Source organism: Phyllopteryx taeniolatus, chromosome 8 (assembly GCF_024500385.1).
Source record: "Phyllopteryx taeniolatus isolate TA_2022b chromosome 8, UOR_Ptae_1.2, whole genome shotgun sequence".
NCBI lineage: Eukaryota > Metazoa > Chordata > Actinopteri > Syngnathiformes > Syngnathidae > Phyllopteryx > Phyllopteryx taeniolatus.
The window spans coordinates 11,436,644-11,457,675 of NC_084509.1; the positions used below are offsets into that span (position 1 = coordinate 11,436,644).

Sequence of the window (21,032 nt, forward strand, 5' to 3'; positions counted from 1 at the left end):
CATAACATTTAAGCACAGTTTACTTAAAATAAAAATTACACTGTATCAACAGCCTAAGGAAACTAAAAGACCCTAAAAAAAAGGAACTGCGTCATCATTTAAGTACATGCAAGGGTTATGAGATTCACAATCCTACATGAAAATGGCAATTGTTTACTTCTCCCATTCATGATAAGTCAAAGCTATGGCAACAAAACTGCTAAGCAGTGGTTTTGCTGTACTTAAAACTAAGCAGATCATTTTGTTGATAACAACCATGGTGTCAAATTAACAGCGTCAAGCCTCTATGTTGTGGCATAGCTTTAGGGTTGTGATGTGAGGGTGCGTCATCATGATCGCCTTTACAGAAGCCGTGAAAATAAAAGATGGGGGGGGGGAGCATAAAAAGGAACACGCCAGAGGCAAAAAGAAAAGCCCTGAAGCCACCAAATGCATCTTCATAATAGAATGCACCTCTTCTGTGCATCTGCCATTAGCAATGTCCAGTGTCAATTAATAGCAACTAAGTAATTGAAAACAAAAAATATTCCTTGCAATGATTTTTTTCTTTTCCTTCCCATATCCAAAGTTCTTCCTTTCAGGGATTTGAGGGATCAGCCTCATAGGCCGGATTTCTTTCTCATTTTCTAAACCTCGCTGCATTTCCTCGCTCAAGATGTCGCATTTGTATCTCTGCAGTCTCTTGCATGCCTCCTCGCACACTCCCAGTCACGCACACACAACCCATCCGCCCATTCTCTCTGTCGCTCGCTCGCACATGTGACACGCAGCCGGACTCCTGGCCTCACCCCCCAGGGGAGAGAGGTCGACGGTGTCCCGTCGGGACGTCCTTGTTGAGAGGAGATGAACCTGGCTCCTCAGCGCTGAGTCCAGACATTCATACGCAGGCTCCATTCACACACACGTCTGATAGCGTGGCAGATTGGGGGAAGGTGGCGCCCTCTAGAATTGTGATGATTGCTTGTTTCATCTCTGTTCATAATTAAGAGTTCATTGTTGTGTTGTTGGTTCTCCTCAGGCGGACATCGAGTTGTTGAAGTCGTCACGTCGCCGTGTCTCTCGACACATTTCAATGTAGGTTTTTTGCTTGGTTTTGATATTTGTTTTTGTTTTTTTGCAACATGTAGCCACTCATTCTCACTCGCACCCACTCGCCAACTCAAACTTCATTTGGGCTGCTTTCCCCTGGGAATGCCAAATGAAATCCACACATTTTTCTCTCTCAGATAAGATGCAGCCATGGATCCCACGAGCCAAGCACAATGGATCAAATTTCTCACACTCTCGCTCTCTCTCTCTCGCCTAATTTTGTTTATGTTGAACAGAGTGCTGCATCATGAACAAAACTCCAGAATACCCCGGATTCCGTCTAGAACTGGAATCCTTCAGCTGGCACGTTGGCGGAGTTGAAGCCGTACGTTCCACCTTGGATGGCTTCTGGGACCAGGCTGTTGTCTTCGTCAATCTGAGTCACAAAGAAAGAGTGAATGTCGAGTGGCAAACATTACCCCAACAATACAATGGCAAATGGAGTCGTTCTGATTCCATCAAGTTATAAGTCTAATTTTCACTTTTTAGTGTCGGGATGCCCGCCTTTGTGTAGGGGTATTCTGCAATGATGCTTAACAATTAGACAAGTGTGGTCAGAGCCTTCAACTTACATCATCAGATGAGAAGAACTGATCAATAATTTGATACGCTAGCTTGTAGATATCTCCATTTTCATGATTCTGCAGCTGCTCCACTTTCTCCAAACCTGCACAGACAAATCATATATGGGAAGGGGAAAAAAAGATTGTTTGATATCTCCATGCAAGTGGAGCCCACCTCCACACTCTTCAATAAGATTAGCAATAGTTTCAGCCTTGTCGTCAGCCATCTTCAGGATATTGCTGAGGCCGTCCAGGACCACCTGCACCACTTGGGCATCCTTCACCGTGAGCAAGTTGCAGAATGGAGGAATGACCTGCTTCTCGATCAGATGCGCCACCTGAAGGTACCACAAGACACGAGATTAAGGTTTGCTTATCTCACTATGTTGTCCTTCAGCATGGAGAGAGGCACTTTGTTTAATAGCAGAAAAGTATTTGTACCTGATCTTTCCTCCCACTTATTGTGAGGTTGCTGATGGCCCAGGCCGCTTCCTTCTGGGTTCCAAAGTCACCCTAAATTGACATCCCAAGTCAGTTTTCTATATTTTTAATGCCTTCTGCCATGTATTAGAATGAGTAAATCAGCAAAAGATGTGTACCTTGTCGAGCAGGTGAATGATCATGGGGACTAGCTTGGCATCAATGACGGCCTGCACCTGCTGCTGATTTCCTGCTGTGATGTTTGACAGGAACCACACCGCCTCCTAACAGGACGAAAGGACTAAGTATGAGAGTGAAGTCCACACAAACATGGGTACAGTATTTCTAAAAACAATAGTACAGTATTTTTAAAAACACATGCAGTGGGTCCTTGGTTTACCACCGAGTTAAATTCTTATGGCGGTATTGTAAACAGAATTTGTATATCGACTATGACTTCAGTTGTAAAGTCGTAACTACTAGGCCATAAATATAACAATCCAATGAAAAACAGGAATTACGACAAATCCATGTATCATTAATTCTTTCCATTTTCAATTGGCAACCTAAAAGCAAAAATCAGAAAAGTGACGAATGATTTTGTGATTTGTTGTTTAATAAAACACCCCCAAAAAGGGGGAAAAAATCTTGGTTTCCATTTTTTTATTTTAGGTTCAGGTCAAAAATAAAAAATGGAAAACCAGTCCACACGAATGAATTTGACCATTTCATTTGGCTGGGTTTACGTGACCCGGAAGTTTGTTAGCAGCCACAATCAGTGCAGACCACAACCTATCAGCCATTTTATAACATGGACAATTTATGTATTGCTTAGAGGAACAAAACCTCTCACTCTTAATGAGGAAGACATCAATTGCTTTGGCCGCTGTTTTTTTGTCCAATGGCATTGTTTTCAACTTATGTCCACGCTGAACACCATGTGGACTAGTCCACTTGGGGCAAATCACTTCAACGCCGTTTTTTTCCCTTTTTTTGTCAAACATTGTGCAATATCCTAGGGAACTGTGTGTTTATGTTGCGGTTAGGGGCCACGGCCCTTGAAAGTCACGAATGTTAGGTGCTTATAGACCAAACAAACAACATTTTCACAAACTGGTTCTGACTGCAGAAAAAGCATATATTCTGTGTCAGGTGTAATGCTTTGTAACACTTCAAACATAAAACTCAATCCTGTGGCCCATTTTTTAATTTTGTTTTGTTGATCTGAGCCTGAATCTGGATTATGAAAAATCCATTTATATATTTTTTTTAAATAATCGATTGGCAACTGAAAATGGAAAGAACAAATGATACATGGATTATGCCACCACTTAAGCATATAACTAGCTCAATGGGTGCCGTTCGTAACCTTAAAATGTTACAAATACGATAAACGTATATTTAAGACCTATTAGACCATAAATATAATCAAACAAACAGTCAGTATGGGGGTACCTGAGCATGCGTTCTTGTGCCGCTGCTCAAACAAGTTCCGTTTGGACCATTGCAAACCAAGGACCCCTGTGTTCTATGCTTTTTGGCGTTTCATCCAAACGCAAACTGTTTTAGGGGTCTAAAAATTTAGCTTTTGGTAAACTCGGGCTCGGATAGAGACTTCAAAATCTTGCTTTCAGCAGTGACATGTCTTAAATCATGTAACAATTGTGTCACTTGTCACTGGATCAGAATCCAGACATCCACATTAAGAGTTGGATGCCTGGCAGAGACTTGAGTGCTATGGGTGGGGTGAGAGCGGTGTTGAGGCTCTAATCATCGTCCATGTCACAAACCAGACAAGACAGGCCTCTTTATTTTCAAGTGACTGGTCTCAGATGCACTCCGATATCAGCAGAACTGATTCTCAGCACTCTTGCCACCAACCCATTTAATAGAGTCACAGTCAGTCATCAACAAGCACACAAACTACTATCCCCTTTCTACAAATTCTTAACTAAAACTACAGTAGGAGGCGGTCCTCATCGTCGTCCTTGGGGTTCTCCATGTGGAATCTTCCTCAAATAATGTAATTTCTAACCCCCCCGAAAACTTTCAAACAACTTTCACACGAGCACACGTCTCAGATGTCATCACTTCCAGCGACGTCATGTTGTAGAACTCAGCAAAACAGTTTATATAGAGGGTGCGTGCATGTGTGTTACTTTGTTAATTTTCTCCTTCGGGTGTGAGAGGAGGGCGGGGAAGTGGTTGAGAGCTTCACAGTTGAGCACCACCTGCGTCTGCTCATCTGTTCCAGTCACGATGTTGCCCACAGCCCTCAGGGCAGCGGTCTGGATGAATAGAAGTGTGGAAAAATGGCATTAATACTCCTGTACTATTTACTGTTTTAAATGAGAAAGAAGAACAGGAGCCATTTCTACAGTCTTGCCCATACCTGGACTTTGACCTCCTGGTGGCTGAGTAGTGGAACCAGGTGAGGGACAATGAGAGAGTCAATCACCATTTGGATTTGCTCATTCCCAGCATCCGTCAGATAGGACAGAGCCCACACTGTGTCAACCAAAATCTGGAAGAAGCGGGGAGAGAAATGCAGGAATAAAATGAAATGTTTAACTTCATTAGCTTGCAGAAAGACCTCCTCGAATAGGCAAACAAACAGCGTTTACTCACACTGACATCAGTGTGGTGGATAAGCACAACCAGAGCTGGCAGGATCTATGGATGAGGGGGAAAAAAAAAAAAAAAGGAAACCATGAGGTGGTGAAAAGGGAAAAGATTTCTGTGACTCATAACTCAAACAGCGAGGACTAATGTAATTTCAAATATTTCAGGGCATGTTCAGGTTTAAGGAAGCCAATTTTAAGAGTTTTAAGTCCACGAACGCATGTATAAAATAACTTATTTGTAAGGATAATGGAAACCTAAATGTTGGAAAATCGACTAATACTTTTTATAAAATCGGTAATATGACCATAAATTGGCTTAAAACATTTTTTTCACAAACCTCTTGGATGGTCTCCATGGGCGGCGGAGGGTCTTTATGGCGGCACAGATTGACCATAACCCAAGTGACATTGCGGAGGAAGGTGATGGGGATGGAGGGACTGATGAAAGACAGCAGCGGCTTGACAACGCCCAAGCCGATCACATAGTCTCTGCATTGCGGGCCATCACCTGACAAGACGACGCAGACACACGTCGAGCTGACCTTTTACCGCATAGGTGAGCTTGAATATGGCAAACCCGTTCCTGTCGAAGGCAGCTCACCAATGATGTTGCCCAAAGCCCAGACGGCTTGCTCGCACACATTTTGATGAGGGGAGTGAAGCAGCCTCAGGAAGCGCGGCACAGCATCTGCATACACAAACATCTTATTGTAGATACTGTTGTTGTCATTCTTGCTACTACTCAATGTTATTTTGCAGTTATATTGTTGATTGTGCCAGTAAAATTGTAAAGATGGTGAAGACACATGGTAGGAATGAACATCTTGCTAAGTGTATTGTAGTGACAAAAAATGTATAAGGGGTCCTTAGTTTATGACACGAGTTCCATTCCTATGACAGCGATGTAACTCGAATATATGCGTTAAGTAGCAACGTGCAGTAGTCTATGAGTAACGCAGTAGTAAAGCCATAATTACAGTAAATATTTGTATGAAAAACACGTGTAGCAGTGTTGTAGCTCAACGAGTTCAATGAACGGAAATTCATTAAGTCCTTCATATTTTGGCCAGACATGAACTTGAGGTAGTGTATTTCTGCCAAATGAACGTTATTGTGAATGCGCTCATTCTGGTGTCTGGGAACAGTTTTTGAACGGCAGTTCATTTTCATTCAATAAGAGGTTTCATTCAAGACCTCTGTGAGAAAACCCAGCACACTTAAAACACACACACACACGAAAAAAAAAGGCTTCATATGTAGGGTGATAAGCGGCTTGTTTGCCAACCCCAGCCACCAACAGTCACACGGCCGCATGCGTAATCAAAATGCGATGCGTGCTTTGAAGGAGAGGGAAAAAATAAGTGAAGACGCACTTGCATGCAACTCTGAACAGCACCACTCCCCTTGCCTCCACAAATGATACCATACCCTCCTATAATTTAAAAATTACACATTGAATATTGACTGAGTGACTTATTGCATTTTGTAAATTACTTTCCTCTCTATTATTAAAGATGATCTTACGTTAGAAGTGAAATCATAATTAGGATAAGATATCCTTTATGGATAAACGGGGGAAATTCAGTAATTCTAGAATTACAGTAACAAATTGTGACAAAAACACTTCCAGACCATAACGGTAACTATGAGTGCCTTCTTGTGCCAGGGGTGACGGTAAAGGCCATTTGTAACATCAAAATGTCGGGTACACCGTAAACCGAGAACCCCCACAAAATGAGTGTGTCGTGCCACTCACTGGACTCCACCACAGCTTGGGTCTGCTCGGAGGTGCCAGACGCTATGTTGGTCAGAGCCCAGGCTGCTTCAAACTGCAGAGAAGGGCTGAAGAAGGGGAAAAAACAGCGAAAGGCCACATTACACATCAGATTTTAAATGGTGTATCTCACTGGCAGAGATGTCACAGAGACTGCTGACCGAGGCTGATCAGTCGTGGCGACTCCAGGGTTCGGCAGACCAAAATATTGCTTGTGCTCTCACCAGTACGATGTCTGGGAGCCGTCTCCAGACAACGTGATAACCAATTCACCCGGAAGTCACTGATATAGGCTTATATACGGTATACATGTTCTTTAAATAAAAATATAATGTATATTATGTGTTTGTGTATGTGATTAAAATACGGAAATTGAATGTTAATATTGACTCCCTACAGAGAGGAGACTTCGGTTTCCATGTGTAATTTATGAATGCAGACAGAGGCTTAACACCTCGCAATTCAGACAAAACTGTTTTCACTTTTAACATAAGGGCTGGGCAAATAATAGTTTCAATCATGATGTAATTTTTGATGTCTCACAATTATAGAAACTGATCGACGTAGTCTTTTCTTTTGCTGCCTAATTCTCAAATGAGCGACATGTCCCCAAGTTTTGTCCGTCACCCGCGGGCGCGCGAACATCAGCACAATCCTCTATAATGAGGAAAATGCTTTAGCATCCAAAAAAATCCAAAATATTTGGCCGTTCTGATATTTTCAGAGGTTCAAGTGGGCGCAAGATTTCCAGATAAATTTTGTTGTTCATTATTCGCAGTTTTGTGACATCATGCTAAGTTTTTTTATAGTGAGTGTATTCCATTCCTGGAAGGTGACCGCTGGAACACATTTGGATACTTGCATCACCATTCACATCTTGGATGAGCCGAGCGCCGCTGGCATTTACATATCTTTGAAGCGTACAGAACTCACAATACACAGGAAAATTAATTTAGGATTTACAGATGCAGGCGTCAACTTACTTATCATCTCTGTCCAGACAGTGAACTAGAATAGGAAGAATCCCAGACTTGATCAGGTCGTCTATGGGAGGGTTGCGGTCGCTAGACAACAATTTCCTACAAAAAGGAAACAAGTAGACAACATTCCATTATTAGTGTACACAGACGATTTGACACACGCCAACAGGACTGCGCAACAATTCAAGAGTTGGAGAATTTGAACAATGTCAACAAGGGAACGTCGGATGTTTGAGGTGTGACATGTTTCTGCTGCAGATGACACTGTAGAATAGATTTCAATGTAAACCACAGTTTACCACGACTTGTGAGTTTTTCTAGTTACAAGTCAGTGTGCTTTAGATATGGCGCCGATCAAGTGAAAAATAAAATAAATTTGAGCAATTAAGGTACAATGTGTGCCGTTTATTGAACAGGACAAATTGTCAAAAACAAATACAAAATGAGAGCACTCCCAAAGAGCTTCTGTAGGTACAGTACGTAATAACACTTTATAAAAGTTGCTTATTTCCTTACATTCTCTATGTTTTTATCATACAATACAGTGCTATTCTTTTACACGTTCAAAATAGTGGTGTTTTATGGGGAGCTGGAACGCCATTTCAATTCATTTCAGTAGGAAAAAATGATTTGATACACTATAAAAGTAAATTGATGTACAAGCTTGGTCAAGGAACATAAATCTAAGTCCAGGTACCACTGTACATGTAATAAAATATGGCGTGTGCTCTGAGAAGAGATAATGACAACCAGGAGAGGTTTGACAAAAAGGAGCATTTAAACTAGAATATACACCAATCTGATCGGCTTGATCAGTATCGGCCGATAATTAGCATTTTATGCTGATCGGCTTTAATGTCATAATCCGCCGATCCGATCAATGGATCCACAAAAGACATTTACTCCACGTCGCCGTCGTGTACCGATCCAAAAGCTAGTTTATTTTTAGCCTTCTTGTGTGTCTTGTGATGTACTACTGTAACTATCTGACGGCCAATAAAGTTTTATTTCAATCTTGTCGGTGAAAAAACTTTCGGCGGTGTGGGACTTTTTTGCGGTGCCTCAGACAACACGTAATGCCTACATCAGACTACAAGACAAATTTGGTCTTTCACGATTGCGCTATGTCAGACTACTGCAATAAAATCTTGTATTCCGATACCACCGCATCCCATCTTTTACCAACACTGGGCTTTATCTTGTCAAATCAAATACCACCGGATGCACTCGTTACCATGTCGATGACAACAACAATAGATCTTGCAAATTTATTGCGTGCGTGGGGCAAAAATAATAAAAAGGAAAAACGCGTGGCGGTCATCACCAATGCTTGGGAGAGGACGTTCACTCACGGATTTCCTTGAGGTATGTTCATGTACTTTTAATACGATACGGCTCGCAAGCAGGCAGCAAAACGTTCTGTAGCCTAGCAAGCTAGTGCTAGCACTAACAGTTGTAGGTAAACATGCCGGCGTTCTGTTGAATCATGCTCTAAAGTTTAATTTAATTACACTAAGTTAGCACCCATCATTTCTGTTATGTTGTAATGTTGGTTTAACCTGACTGAAAACTTAAAACTTGTCAGTGGCCAATCCTTGGATGCCCGCTAGAGGTTATTTATGTTTTACCTTTTGTCTAAAATGTTAGAGAATACTTTCGAAGATACTCAGTATTACAGTATACAAGTATATACAGTAGATGAACAAGTCATTTAAATAGACACATTGCTCCATCTTGTGATCGGATATCGTTTTTTTACACTCGATCGGTGATCGGCCCCAAAAATCTTGATCGTGTAAAGCCTAAATTAAACTGTCTAACTGCTTTCTGGATGCCAATTTACAAAAAAAGTCTAGCACCATGTGAGTGCGCGCGTGCGTGTTTATACCTGGCAGCCTGAACAGCACTCAGCTGGATGCCCTGGTTATCGCTGGTGGCATTCTACAAAGCAAAACACGAAAGTAGAATACGTTCATGTTTCATGTAGGATAGAATCTACACTAAATATAACATGACGTAAGCAAGGAAATTAAACTTACTTGCACTATTGCTTCAAGAGAGGTCTTTTGCTGAAAAGGGACATTTTAGAAAGTCATTAGTCAGAAGTCCGCTCACACATGCTGCCATCCCGTTATAATTACATTCAAATTGCCTTGATATCCTGAAGTATCCGCGAAGATTTTTTTTGTAAAAAAATATCGTTCCTCAAATGGCTTTTACATGCAACGACAAGCAGGAACGAAGTTTCATTGAGGGGACGCTGGTATGAGAAACTGCATTTGAACAAAGTGGAACTTGTGTAACAAAATATCATTCCCCAAATTACACTGACCAGCATAGATCCCAAGAGAAGACATCTTTGGAATCATTACATCCAAGTAGGTAATAAAAATGAACATTAAAATGTAATGTAAAAGGTACATACACAGCAGGAATAGCTTGAGGAACTTCAGCTTTGGGGAAATTAAAATTGTGGAGACATGGGTCAAAAAATAAGGATAAAATATTTGACATGAGACAAATAAACGTGAGCTTGCTGCTTTATACAACATAAGCAAGAGCATCATGTTTATTTAAACACTAAGAGGTGACTTGCATGGCATGTTAAGCAGACTTTGCCCACAAAAAGACCCTCCCGACTGTGGCTCGGTGACTCAGAGCTGCATGTCATTGTTGATATACGGCTAAGTCGGCCATTTGTATTCCACCCTCTCTAGAGCACCGAGCAGTTAGCCTGATTAAATCGCTGAAGTGCTGAGTAGCTATGAGGCCCTGCACTCTTTTGCTCAACAGGGGATGCCTGATTATCAATTACTGAAACATGCGAGCAATCACGGAGCATATTAAGGTAGAACAGCAGACTTGAGTGATATAAATGGTATAGTGGACCCCCGCATACTTGTGGTTCGCTCCCGCGGATTCACCTTTTCGCAGATTCATTTTCATTCATTTTTCGCTGATTGATTTTCCGCATGTATTGGCACACGTCATTTCGAGGAAATGAATGGTACAAGAACGCACAGTCCATTACTGCCGCACTTAACATTCTTTTGTTTTATAATTATGCCTTTTATAATTATGCATTTTTCACAAATATTTGCTGTAATTACAACATACGGTATGAGGTTAATGGAGCACAATGAACTAGTTTGCGCAGATGTGTAAGACCATCGTCACACAGCACAGGGAGGCATGTTCAGTTAATGCAGAACTTGTGTGTTTCATACAAATATTTACTGTAATTCCTACTTTACCATAGCAGTGATAGAATACCGGAATCTGTGAGGGCGGGACTTTTTTTCACCCCTTCCTGATCTCGGGGGTGGGGGGGAACCACTGGGGCGACCTCCTGGGGAGTAGTGGAGGTGTGATGGTGACTCGCTCATGTTCCGTGGGTGCTGGGGCGGTGCCGGCTTGCACCCGCCTGGGTTCCCCGCTCGGGCTGCTGGTGGGGGCGGTGGGGCCCCCTCTCGCTCCTCAGGCCTGCTTCCTCCTCTTCTCTCCATTCCTTGCGTCCCGCTGCGGTCGCCTCTTCCTCTTGCCGTGGGGGAGCCGGGCGGTCCCCTGCGGGCTGAGGGGCCTGCTATGGGGTTCTTTTCCCTGCCTGGTTTGGTAGGGGTGCACCTCCCACGCTCAGGGCCGGGTAGTGGGTGCTGGTGGGTGTGTGTTTGTGTGGAAGGGGGGGTTCTGGGAGGTTTGGGGGGGGAAGGGTTCATTGGGTCCCTGCGGCCCCCACCGGGTGGCCAGTTGTTGGGGCGCCTCGGTGGGGTCGGCGGACCGCCCTGTGTCCTTTGGTGTGGGATGTGTCCCGTCCGCGGGCTGCTCTCGGGTGGACCCCTGGGCCTGATCCCGCCCCTCGATTGATTGGGTGGGGCCGTCAGCCCCCGCGGTGTGGCCACAGCAATTACAGGACACTTCTGTCAGTCTTCGTGCACGTAAAACGGTATCAATTCACTTGCATGTATCTGCAGACACACACCCCTAGGACTCTTTCACTGGGTGTGGGGTCACGCACTTACTGCGACAACTAACTCATGAATATGCAAATCGCTTGTGTATCCCGTCACTTATACCCTCGTCCTGTAGACTTTTAAAATTCACATAATTAATGCCACCACACTTAAGTTGTACAGTCGGGTTCACGACCCTTGTCCTGCATGCTTCTTCTCCTGTCCTTGTCCTGTTCTATCTTGTCCTGTCCTTCCCTCACAGGGTGTAGCACTACAGCCCCATGCAACACTCATATTTAATGTTTCGTTGTTGTAGATAATTTAATGATTTACTTCTTTCATCCTGTTTACAATTAGTGATTTGTCTTTTTTCTTTGTTTCTCCCTCCCTTCTAGAAACTTTGTTCTTTTCGACTGATCAAGTCTGATTCTCAAAAAAACCTCAATTATAATACCACAGCGGAAGCTTAAAAACTCCACTGTGACACAGTAAAACGGTTTCAGCATTAAAGGGATAGAGATTTTCCATTCTGCTTGACCCAACAGCCGAACAGGACAAAAAATTAAAAAGAATTTTTTTTTTTTTTTTTTGTTTAAGTGATAGAATACCACACGTTCTGACTTGGGTTTAAATTGGGGTTACGTCGCTTAGCCATGAGTCTTAAATCATGTTTGTGCCCTAAGATATGATGCAAAGATACAAGCATTGACAATAATGCTACTGCGCATCATTTTGTGTTCCTTAAATGCTTGAGGTTTCCATGTGTATTAAATTTAATAGCAGTTCCAACACTCAGACGATTCAAAGAAACAAATGGTTGCCATAGGAGAGGGTGGCGCCAAAAAAAATAAGTAAATAAATAAATAAAATAAAATCTACCCTAAACCTCAATGGACGAATTCCCCCAACAAACAGTTGCAACAACTCATTATTACTTGCCTTACAGATCACTAAAGTTAAACGAAATGGCAATTTTACAGCGACAAACAAATGCTTCCTACTGATCTGAAATCTCCATCCACATCCGAATCGTCGCAAATGTCCTCGTGGGGCACATTTCTTCTCTTCAGGAGGTGCTCATCTCTTTTGTTCTGTTGAGTAGCGAAAGAAAATGTTATATGCATGCATGTTTACTTCATTAATCAAAACAACAGTGCATCATTTCAGCAGGGCGAGAGTGCACAGATATTGCACATCAGATTAAAGTAATCAAAGTCAATTACCTTTCGCAGCTCCACTACTACCTCAGTCCTCTGTCTTCTCATAGACTGCGGAGGGAAAAAAATTAACATTAACCTGAGCAGTGGACGATAACAGTCCAATATTCGAGCAAAGAGTCTCAGGAAAAATTACTCAGTGTCATCAACCTCGGTTCAGGGCATCATAGGATTAATTTCTGGGTGTGTTTGATTTTTCTTTGACTTGTTTTGCAACACTTCCAAAACAAGGGCCAGTCTCAACAACGGGGTATATTAAGCAAAGAACACAAGTCATTGACACCTGAGATTATGGTACTGCATTGGTGTAGTCTACATTACATGTTACTGTTAACAGTGAGTAACGTCTTTCTACACATGAATGGCTGGTAAAAATGCTTAAAGGATTAGCTGGATCAGCGTCATGAATAACCTTCACCACCGAAGTAAAGCTAGTTTGATTATTTTTAGCTCTCAATGTTGCCTACTTTTAACATTTATATGACACTTAACCCTAGAACATCAATGTTTTCAATTCTTGTCATGTGATTTTCATTGTGTTGCTGCTGTCTTGAGTTGCATGGGTCCTTGGGTAGCTTCAGGCTGCTCACTGATGTCATTAATGGTATGTTTGTTTCCCTCCTCCCATCTATGTTTTTTTCAAGAGGCATGCGTTTGGGTGATTTTCACCGGACGTTAGTGATAAGAGAGTAACATATTTTACGTGTGGAATTTACCCGATGTTAGTGTTTGTGTGTTTAAATCAGACGGTCTTTGCACTTTTCAAGGGAAACAACATTCAGGCCGGCCACATTATCTGCCACATTTTATCCACAGCTGTCATCCTGTCACAGGCTTGGTTACTCTTGCATGCCAACAAGTGAGTAAAGGCCTCTTTATACTCAACGCTCGCATTCCATCACATGACCGACGGATTGCCCCACGCAGCACCTATGCGTAGCTTGCCGCGCACCTGACAAAAATAGTTGCTGCGCGTCAAACGCCACGGAGATCATCTCTTGTGATTGGTTCATTTTATTCACATGCTGTGATGACGTACCAGCATGCCCCTTGGTTCTACATAACATCTACGTCGCCGCCTTCTTGTTCGATTTTGCAGCATAATTAAACATATCATCTGGTCATCTAGCTCCATTTGTTCTGTCGTGGTCGCCATTGGTGTTGCTTTGTTCCTTGTTACTGAAAGGAACGTAAAAACGGCTACCGGAAACAGCAAAAAAAAAATAAAAAATAAAAAAATAAACCACGCAGAGGAAACTCCAACCTGTGGTGTCCTATCCAATACCAGCCATAGCGACACCCCCGACTTGGAGAATTGCAGCACACTTTCAAAACAGCGCACGTGGGTTGCGCTTGAGTATAAAGGCAAACTACGCGAGGGACAGCCGCAGTGACGTCAGCACGGTCGCCGTCCGCGCGAGTATAAAGAAGCCTTAACATGTAGCTAATGTTAATTTATATCTGCAATCGTTAGCTATGCAGATTATTATTTTTTTTTTCCTACTAGAGTACTTCTACAAGTGAAGTTGTAGCACTCAGAGAGAGAGGTGTCCAGATCAGTAAAATCCCTTACTGAGAAGGAAATACAGGAGCTTCTGTTCAAGGAAAGCAGTGATGAAGATGTTGATCATGTGGAAGCAAAAGTGATGATATGATATATATATATATATACACACACACACACACACACACACACACACACAGGCTTTGACAATGGCACTCATCAAGCCATGGGCAGAGCCTCCCCTCTTCAAGTCTGTCACGTCAGCTCAGAATCCTCATCTGCAGCGTGTGAAACATCCCTACACCTGGCACTCCTCCGGGCGAGGTTGGACCAGTGGCAGCAGAAAGCGGAGGTCCCTTAGTGAGGTGTGCTAACTGCCCCACAGGCTCGGACAGGAAGACATGACACAGGTGTCATGCCTGCCGTTGACCAGTGTGTCCTCGCCATTACTACCCTACCTGTACAGACTGCATGTAAGACATAAGGTAAGTTGTCCCACAATTTGCATACAATCCTTAATTGGTATAATGGCTATGAATAAACATCAATGGTAATTTCCAAGGAAATTCATATTGTCAAAAGAAATTGGGTCATTTTTCCCCTCTCAAAAAAATGCAATTTTTTTCTCTCTCTCTCCCACAGTCGTCAGTCATGCAGGAAGACTCTGCCTTCACCAGACAAGACTCACATGAAATTTCTCATTCAGGATTACCTTATTTTTCAATAATTTTGGTGCCTTTTTAAAGGGCCCCCCCCTCATACCTTTTTTTATTTTGTGTAATATTGTATATTGAGAATTATTAAAAACATTTTTAAGTGCTATAATTTGACATACAGTGTTGTACTTTTACATAAACTGATGAAAACTATTTTATCGGCTAAAATCTACCCGATGTAAGTGATGGTGTTACTAATTTTAACGTTAGTGTTCTAGGTTAAGTATGCTAAAATGTTACATAAGGGTTTTGGAACGACAGTTGTATAGTTTATTTCTTATGGTAACAAACACACATATATATACATATGCAAACAATTTAGAGACGGGCCACCTTCCCCGAAGAGATATGGTATCCGCTACTTGCATGTCTTGAGCAGGAGTAGGAGTGTAGCCAGCTGGACCTCTTTAGACAACAAGAATCAGCAGCCGAGACTGCCACCCAAACATGGAGCATGATGGCACCCAAACACACCAGTCACCAGAGCTATACAATGACTCGGCTTGTGTTACTGACCAGGCATTTTACATGCTTTAACAAGGCATGTAAAAACTTTTGCAGTAAACTCCTGCTGATTCTTAAGTCACCGTTCACCTTTTTTTCTGAAGAACCTATATGCGTATTTTGTGCTTCCTATAAGTTACTAAGACACTGCCCAAAAGCCTTGCTCCTTCTTAGGCACCATGTTATTGGAGGAGTGGCGCTGAGTAGCGCGTCGGCCACGGGCTGACAGTGAACAGCAGTGTGATGGAAGATTCAAGTCGAGGTCTGACAGGGAGATGAGGCTCCTTGTGGGCTTGACGCCGGAGAAAGCAGGGAGGTAAACTTCTCAAGATGATTCATAGAAAGGTCTGGATTGCTACGGGTAGTGGCGTAACTACTCATTATTTATAATGTATAGATTTATATTCCTACGATCCAACTGGCTCGATCTGTGCTCGACAAGCCAGACTTCCAGATGAAAATATATCGATTGAAATCGTTTTAAAAGGTAATCGATTATATCGATACTAGGAAATAACACATTGGAGGTGTGCATGTATTGCATTTCCAAGAAAAAAATGCTTGTAACTCCTTTTATTTCACTTTATTTTTCTGTTAGCACATAGCACAGTGCCATTTCCTCGTGTCCTACTCTACACCCCACATCTGCTCACTCCTTTCCATAGTGCCCCCAGAGATTGGACGAGACACCACAGTACGAGTGTGTGTTGTTGTTTTTTTATTGGTATATAGTTTATTATTTTGAAGTTGGGTCGGCACGGTGGTCGACTCGTTAGCACATCGGCATCACAGTTCTGAGGACCCGGGTTAAAAAAAATACAGGCTCGCCTGTGTGGAGTTTGCATGTTCTCCTCATCCTTGCGTGGGTTTTCTCCGAGTAATCCGGTTTCCTCCCACATCCCAAAAACATGCGTGGTAGGTTGATTGATGACTGTAAATAGCCCATAGGTGTGAATGTGAGTGTGGTTGTTTATGCCTACATCAGACTACAGGATTTTAGCCCCGATTATTGGCCCAAATAGCTATCGCAGCAAAACTTCTTTTAGTATGACATAATCCACAAACAACAATTTGACCCTACAATACCCCTACAACACAAAAATTAAAAGTCTAGCATGTGTGATTTTTTTGGCTATCTTCCGTGTAGTGTGACATATCAGTTACAACTCTCCGACAGCGCACCTTAACATCGACCAATAGGATTGCATATTGTGACTCGTGGATCGCCTTCCGTTCTTGCTGTTGTCAACGTACTTTCACGCCGAGACAAAAGTTCAGAATTCCAGCTTATTTCATGAGATTTACATCTAGATGTGTTAAACAACTCAGGACAGAGCACCTTTTGTCTTTTCAAGTGAGCAAAAGTATTGGAACATGTGACTGATGGTGTTTCTAGTTTCTCAGGTGCTGCATTTTAGATTGATTGCTTAAACATTAGTGCTTGTGTTTGGCTTTGGGTTTCACTTGTAAAAACTGCATTTGCTGTTACGCAAACATGAAGACCAGAGAGCTGTCTACGAGAGAAAAGCAAAAAATTTTGAAGCTGAGAGAAGAGGGAAAATTGATCAGAGCTATTGCACAACCATTGGGCATAGTCAATACAAGAATTTGGAATGTCTCGAAAAAGGAAAAAAGAATACTGGTGTACTGAACAACAGACAAACAGGTCGGCCAAGAGTATCAACAGTCGTTGATGACAGAAACATTGTGAGAGCTGTGAAGAAACACCCAAAGACAAGTCAGTGACACCACTGCCAACCTCCACAGGGCAGGGGTGAAGGTATCACAATCCAGTGTTTGAAGAAGACTTCGAGAGAAGAAATATACAGGCCATACCACAAGATGCAAACCACTCAGCAATTTTTAAACGATTCCGGGAGAACCGGAACGTTAGTCCCAGTTCCAATCGGTCCTCGATTTGCAAACCTAACGCCAACTGTTATTTAATAATTTGTACAAAACCCTTTGTTTGCAATAACAGCTTCAAGACACCTCTTGAAACTAGTCGCATGCATTGCTCTGGTGTGATTTTGGCCCATTCCTCCACACAAGCAGTCTTCAAATCGTGAAGGTTCCGTGGGCTTCTTTTATGGACCTTGAATTTCAGTTCTTTCCATAGATTTTCTATTGGATTCAAGTCAGGTGATTGGCTGGGCCATTCTAGCAGCTTTATTTTTTTTCTTTGAAACCAATTGAGTTTCCTTGGCAGTATGGTTTGGATCATTATCCTGCTGAAATGTCCAACCTCATTTCATTTATCATCATCCTCGTAGATGGCAGCAGATTTTTGCCCCAGCTACTGACAAAATATAAAATGGCAACTACCACACACCCAAAGTTACCCCCCCCCCCCAAAAAAAAATAATTCAAGAAAAGCCTTCTACTCATAATGCACAGCCATGATTTTCTAACCATTCATGTTCATATGCTATAAAATTTAATGGTGACACACTTTTGACATGTATCTCTACATTACTTTAATCAGTTATATCATTAATTAACAATCTATAACTGTGGTGCATCCTAGTGTTTAGTTTTGACGTGGCTTTTATGAGGCATTTTTGCCTTGCACATGAATATTGTCTCGTGAGCAGTCTTGCACAACGTAGTGAAGACTAGACGGGTAATGTTTGGAGGAAACGCTCCATCCTGGTGACGTAAACAAATATTTAAGACAACAACAAGATGCAGAGGCGGGATAAAAACAAGGTCTATTTACTTCACATTATTACAATTATTTTGGCATTCAGGGCACTAAATCACATAAAACAGAATTTTAAAAACTATACAATGGTGCTAGGCACGCTGGGAAATCCTCATAGCGGGCCGCCATATTTTGACGTCATCGACGACATCAACACCACCGCCTAAACATAGTGCACCCCTTTGCCTACATGCGTATGAGCTGATTATATTGTATATGAATAGCGTCCAATTTCATTATTAAAGTTACATCTGCACTCCGGTTTTGGGGTATGACCCGATAAGTTTATTACTTCTTCCTCCTCCTATCGAATATGTACATTGGTATCGAAGGACAAAATCTACTGCTGCCTTCTATTTGTATTTTTATTTTCATTGTTCATACAAAATAGCAAAGAGTTGTGTTGAACGGTTTGCTTATGTTCAATAAAGTAAAAAAAATTAAATCAAGTTTAACATTGCAGTTGTAGTGAACTTTTGGAAAACTACTTCTTGGAGAAAACCTTGCAGAATTAATTAATTGTATACGTTTTCATTTAACTTTATAAGACTCCAAATAACAGTTATTGGCCTCATTGACTACCAATAATAAGCATCAACCCTGGGGAAAAAAACAAGGGTCTCGCTTTACTATGTGCACATTCCAAATGATCACAATTCACTGAAGATAACTAGTGGTGCACTGGTTAACATAGTATTAATATAGTATCTCACCAGTGACGGCAATGAAGTCATTGACAGGATAGCTTCCGTGGACCGGCCTACCTACCGTAGCAAAAAAATTAAATCCTACCTGTCTATCAGTCTATCCTACGGACATGCATACTCAAAAAAAGGAGGCCTCTTATAAACAACACAAAAATCGGCGAGTGGTCTACAACGCAATCAACGCAGCGTGAAATCTTAGAAATCATGTCAATCGGTAGCTAGCGTGTATTTTAGCTCCATCCATTGCAGATCACTAGATTACAAAAAAATCACACACTTTCTACTAGGTTTTAGAGCAGCAAACTTGAACAAACCGCGATTTAAATGTAAATGACCCCCATCATGCCATCGTTTTAATGCTAAAGCAGTAGGAGAGGGGCGGGGGGGATTGCGCTCTCCAAGCTTAACAGGCGCTAGCTAAACTGTAGCCTCGACGTGACGTTGATACGCCGCAGTATTAACTTCCCCATCGAGGAGATACTCCTCAATATCCACCTTTCCCTGGCGAATAGGCGCTTATATGAGTGTATATTAGGGCATTTGGAGGCAGTACAAAACGAGCTAAAACGCTCGGTTGATTCACTTGGGCTGGCGTGTCCACCGTGGGCCTGCCTGGCTAGCAGCAAGCTAGCACATTCAGCGGAGGCGATGGGAGAGCCCCCTTGATATTTTTCTTAGAAAAGCGTCTGAATAGGGTGGACAAACCGACGCCCTAGCAGTAAAATCATCTAAATCTAAAACAAATTACTCAGCGAAGGCCCCAGTCGGGCCCTTGGGGCAAAGTTCCCGATAGTGCAAATTAGAAACGACGTCACAAGAGAAGCCAAGTGGCCGAAGTTGCCAATGTCTCATAAAACTAACAAAACAAAAAAGCGTGAGTCCTCCCTCTTTTACCTCCAAATCCCGACCCTTGTTCTTGAAGTTCTTCAGTCGCTGGTTGTCCACTTTGTCGTTGTCGGCCATGCTAGCGGCTGGGGCGCAGTTAGTTCCACTCGTGGAATTAGCCAGTTAAGCTATCGTTGCTCTTGGTTCCTCTTCTCTGCCTCGCTTGTAAGCGGACTATTTTTTTCGCCACTGATCGACAGAGAGGTCGCGGTGCATTCTGGGATTGCCGGTGGCGGAGAGGAGGGTGGGGGAAGCCTCTCTGCTCTCATTGGTCCGTTCTAATTTACACGCCAACACGTACCCTGCGTAAAAAAATCCTTCGTAACATCTATTAGTTGGTCACGTAACGCTATTTACTCGTGTTAGTTTTGTTAAATCTATGTTTTGTAATATTTTAGATTAATGCGGTAAAGTTTGGGCACACTTGGACTGGTATACTGTATACATAAAGTATTTACATATGTAATATACTTCAGAAAAAAATATATATATGCATTTTAATGTTTTATTTTTTGCAGCCCATGTTTTTGGTGTTTTTGAATGTTTTGAATATATTTATTACAGTTTTATTGTGTGGACTGTGGAATATCTGTTTTCATGTGCATGTACAATACGTAAGATGTTACATTAAAAAATGAAATAAAATTGAAATTATTTTAAAAGAATAATAAACACAATAATATAGCGGTATAATAGATGTATTTAAAAAAATGATACAATTATATATAAGTGTGTGTGTGTTGTGTGCGTGTGTGCGTGCGTTACAGATTTATCATGTGGAACTTATTATTGTCACTATTATTATTATTAATTAAAAATGCATCTTTAGATTTAATTTTATGCTGTCTGTTTGTTAATATTTTAATATAATCGTTTTTGAATATATATGTATTGTGAATTACTTTTTTATCATGTGGAATTCATTCCATTGTCTGTTTTGCGTGTATTAAATAAATAAATAAAACATATTTGCTTGTACTTAAAATGACTGCATAATATAAGTATTACTATTATTAATTGAATGCATATATTATATATATATATATATATATATATATATATATATATATATAAACAACTAATTCCTTTTTTGAGAGAAATGTATCATGTTGCCTGAACACGTGCATGTACAGTATGTGAGATTGCAAATTAAAATAACATAAAACAATTGTATGACATTTATTTTAAATGAAGGAATACAATGACAGCATCAAAAAAATCATATTCAAATGATTGTGTTTGCATTTACATACTGCTACATTAAATGGAAATTATTATTTTTTTGAATCCTCATTTTATTCCAGAATATTTCTAGTTTTAAAATAAAGGAAAAAGATGAAAAAAATATGTACAACACATTTTTTTTCATTGTTAAAACAAATAAAGCAGCCAAGT

The 21,032-nt window shown here is 41.5% G+C and overlaps 1 protein-coding gene across 1 annotated transcript; it reads right to left on the bottom strand.

Moving 5' to 3' along the window:
• Positions 1-2: 2 nt before the first annotated feature.
• kpna4 (karyopherin alpha 4 (importin alpha 3)) lies at positions 3-19,857 on the bottom strand. The gene is made up of 17 exons (XM_061782959.1): positions 19,647-19,857; positions 12,624-12,668; positions 12,402-12,491; positions 9,490-9,519; positions 9,339-9,391; positions 7,454-7,549; positions 6,453-6,538; positions 5,298-5,384; positions 5,035-5,204; positions 4,701-4,745; positions 4,465-4,596; positions 4,232-4,360; positions 2,252-2,356; positions 2,094-2,165; positions 1,828-1,990; positions 1,662-1,756; positions 3-1,465 (listed from the first exon to the last, which is right to left on the bottom strand). Exons 1-17 carry the CDS (start codon positions 19,713-19,715, stop codon positions 1,370-1,372), a joined length of 1,563 nt encoding a protein of 520 aa, XP_061638943.1. The 5' UTR covers positions 19,716-19,857; the 3' UTR covers positions 3-1,369.
• Between the last annotated feature and the right edge of the window lie 1,175 nt (positions 19,858-21,032).

What these genes read in the sequence shown, in the direction of transcription:
- kpna4 (XM_061782959.1), bottom strand. Translation starts at nt 19,715, where the DNA reads ATGGCCGACAACGACAAAGTGGACAACCAGCGACTGAAGAACTTCAAG. An exon ending in CGAAGGAGAAAATTAACAAA is followed by an intron (nt 2,357 to 4,231) that starts GTAACACACATG and finishes TCGTCCTGTTAG; the next exon opens with GAGGCGGTGTGGTTCCTGTC. An exon ending in TCTTATTGAAGAGTGTGGAG is followed by an intron (nt 1,757 to 1,827) that starts GTGGGCTCCACT and finishes TTGTCTGTGCAG; the next exon opens with GTTTGGAGAAAGTGGAGCAG.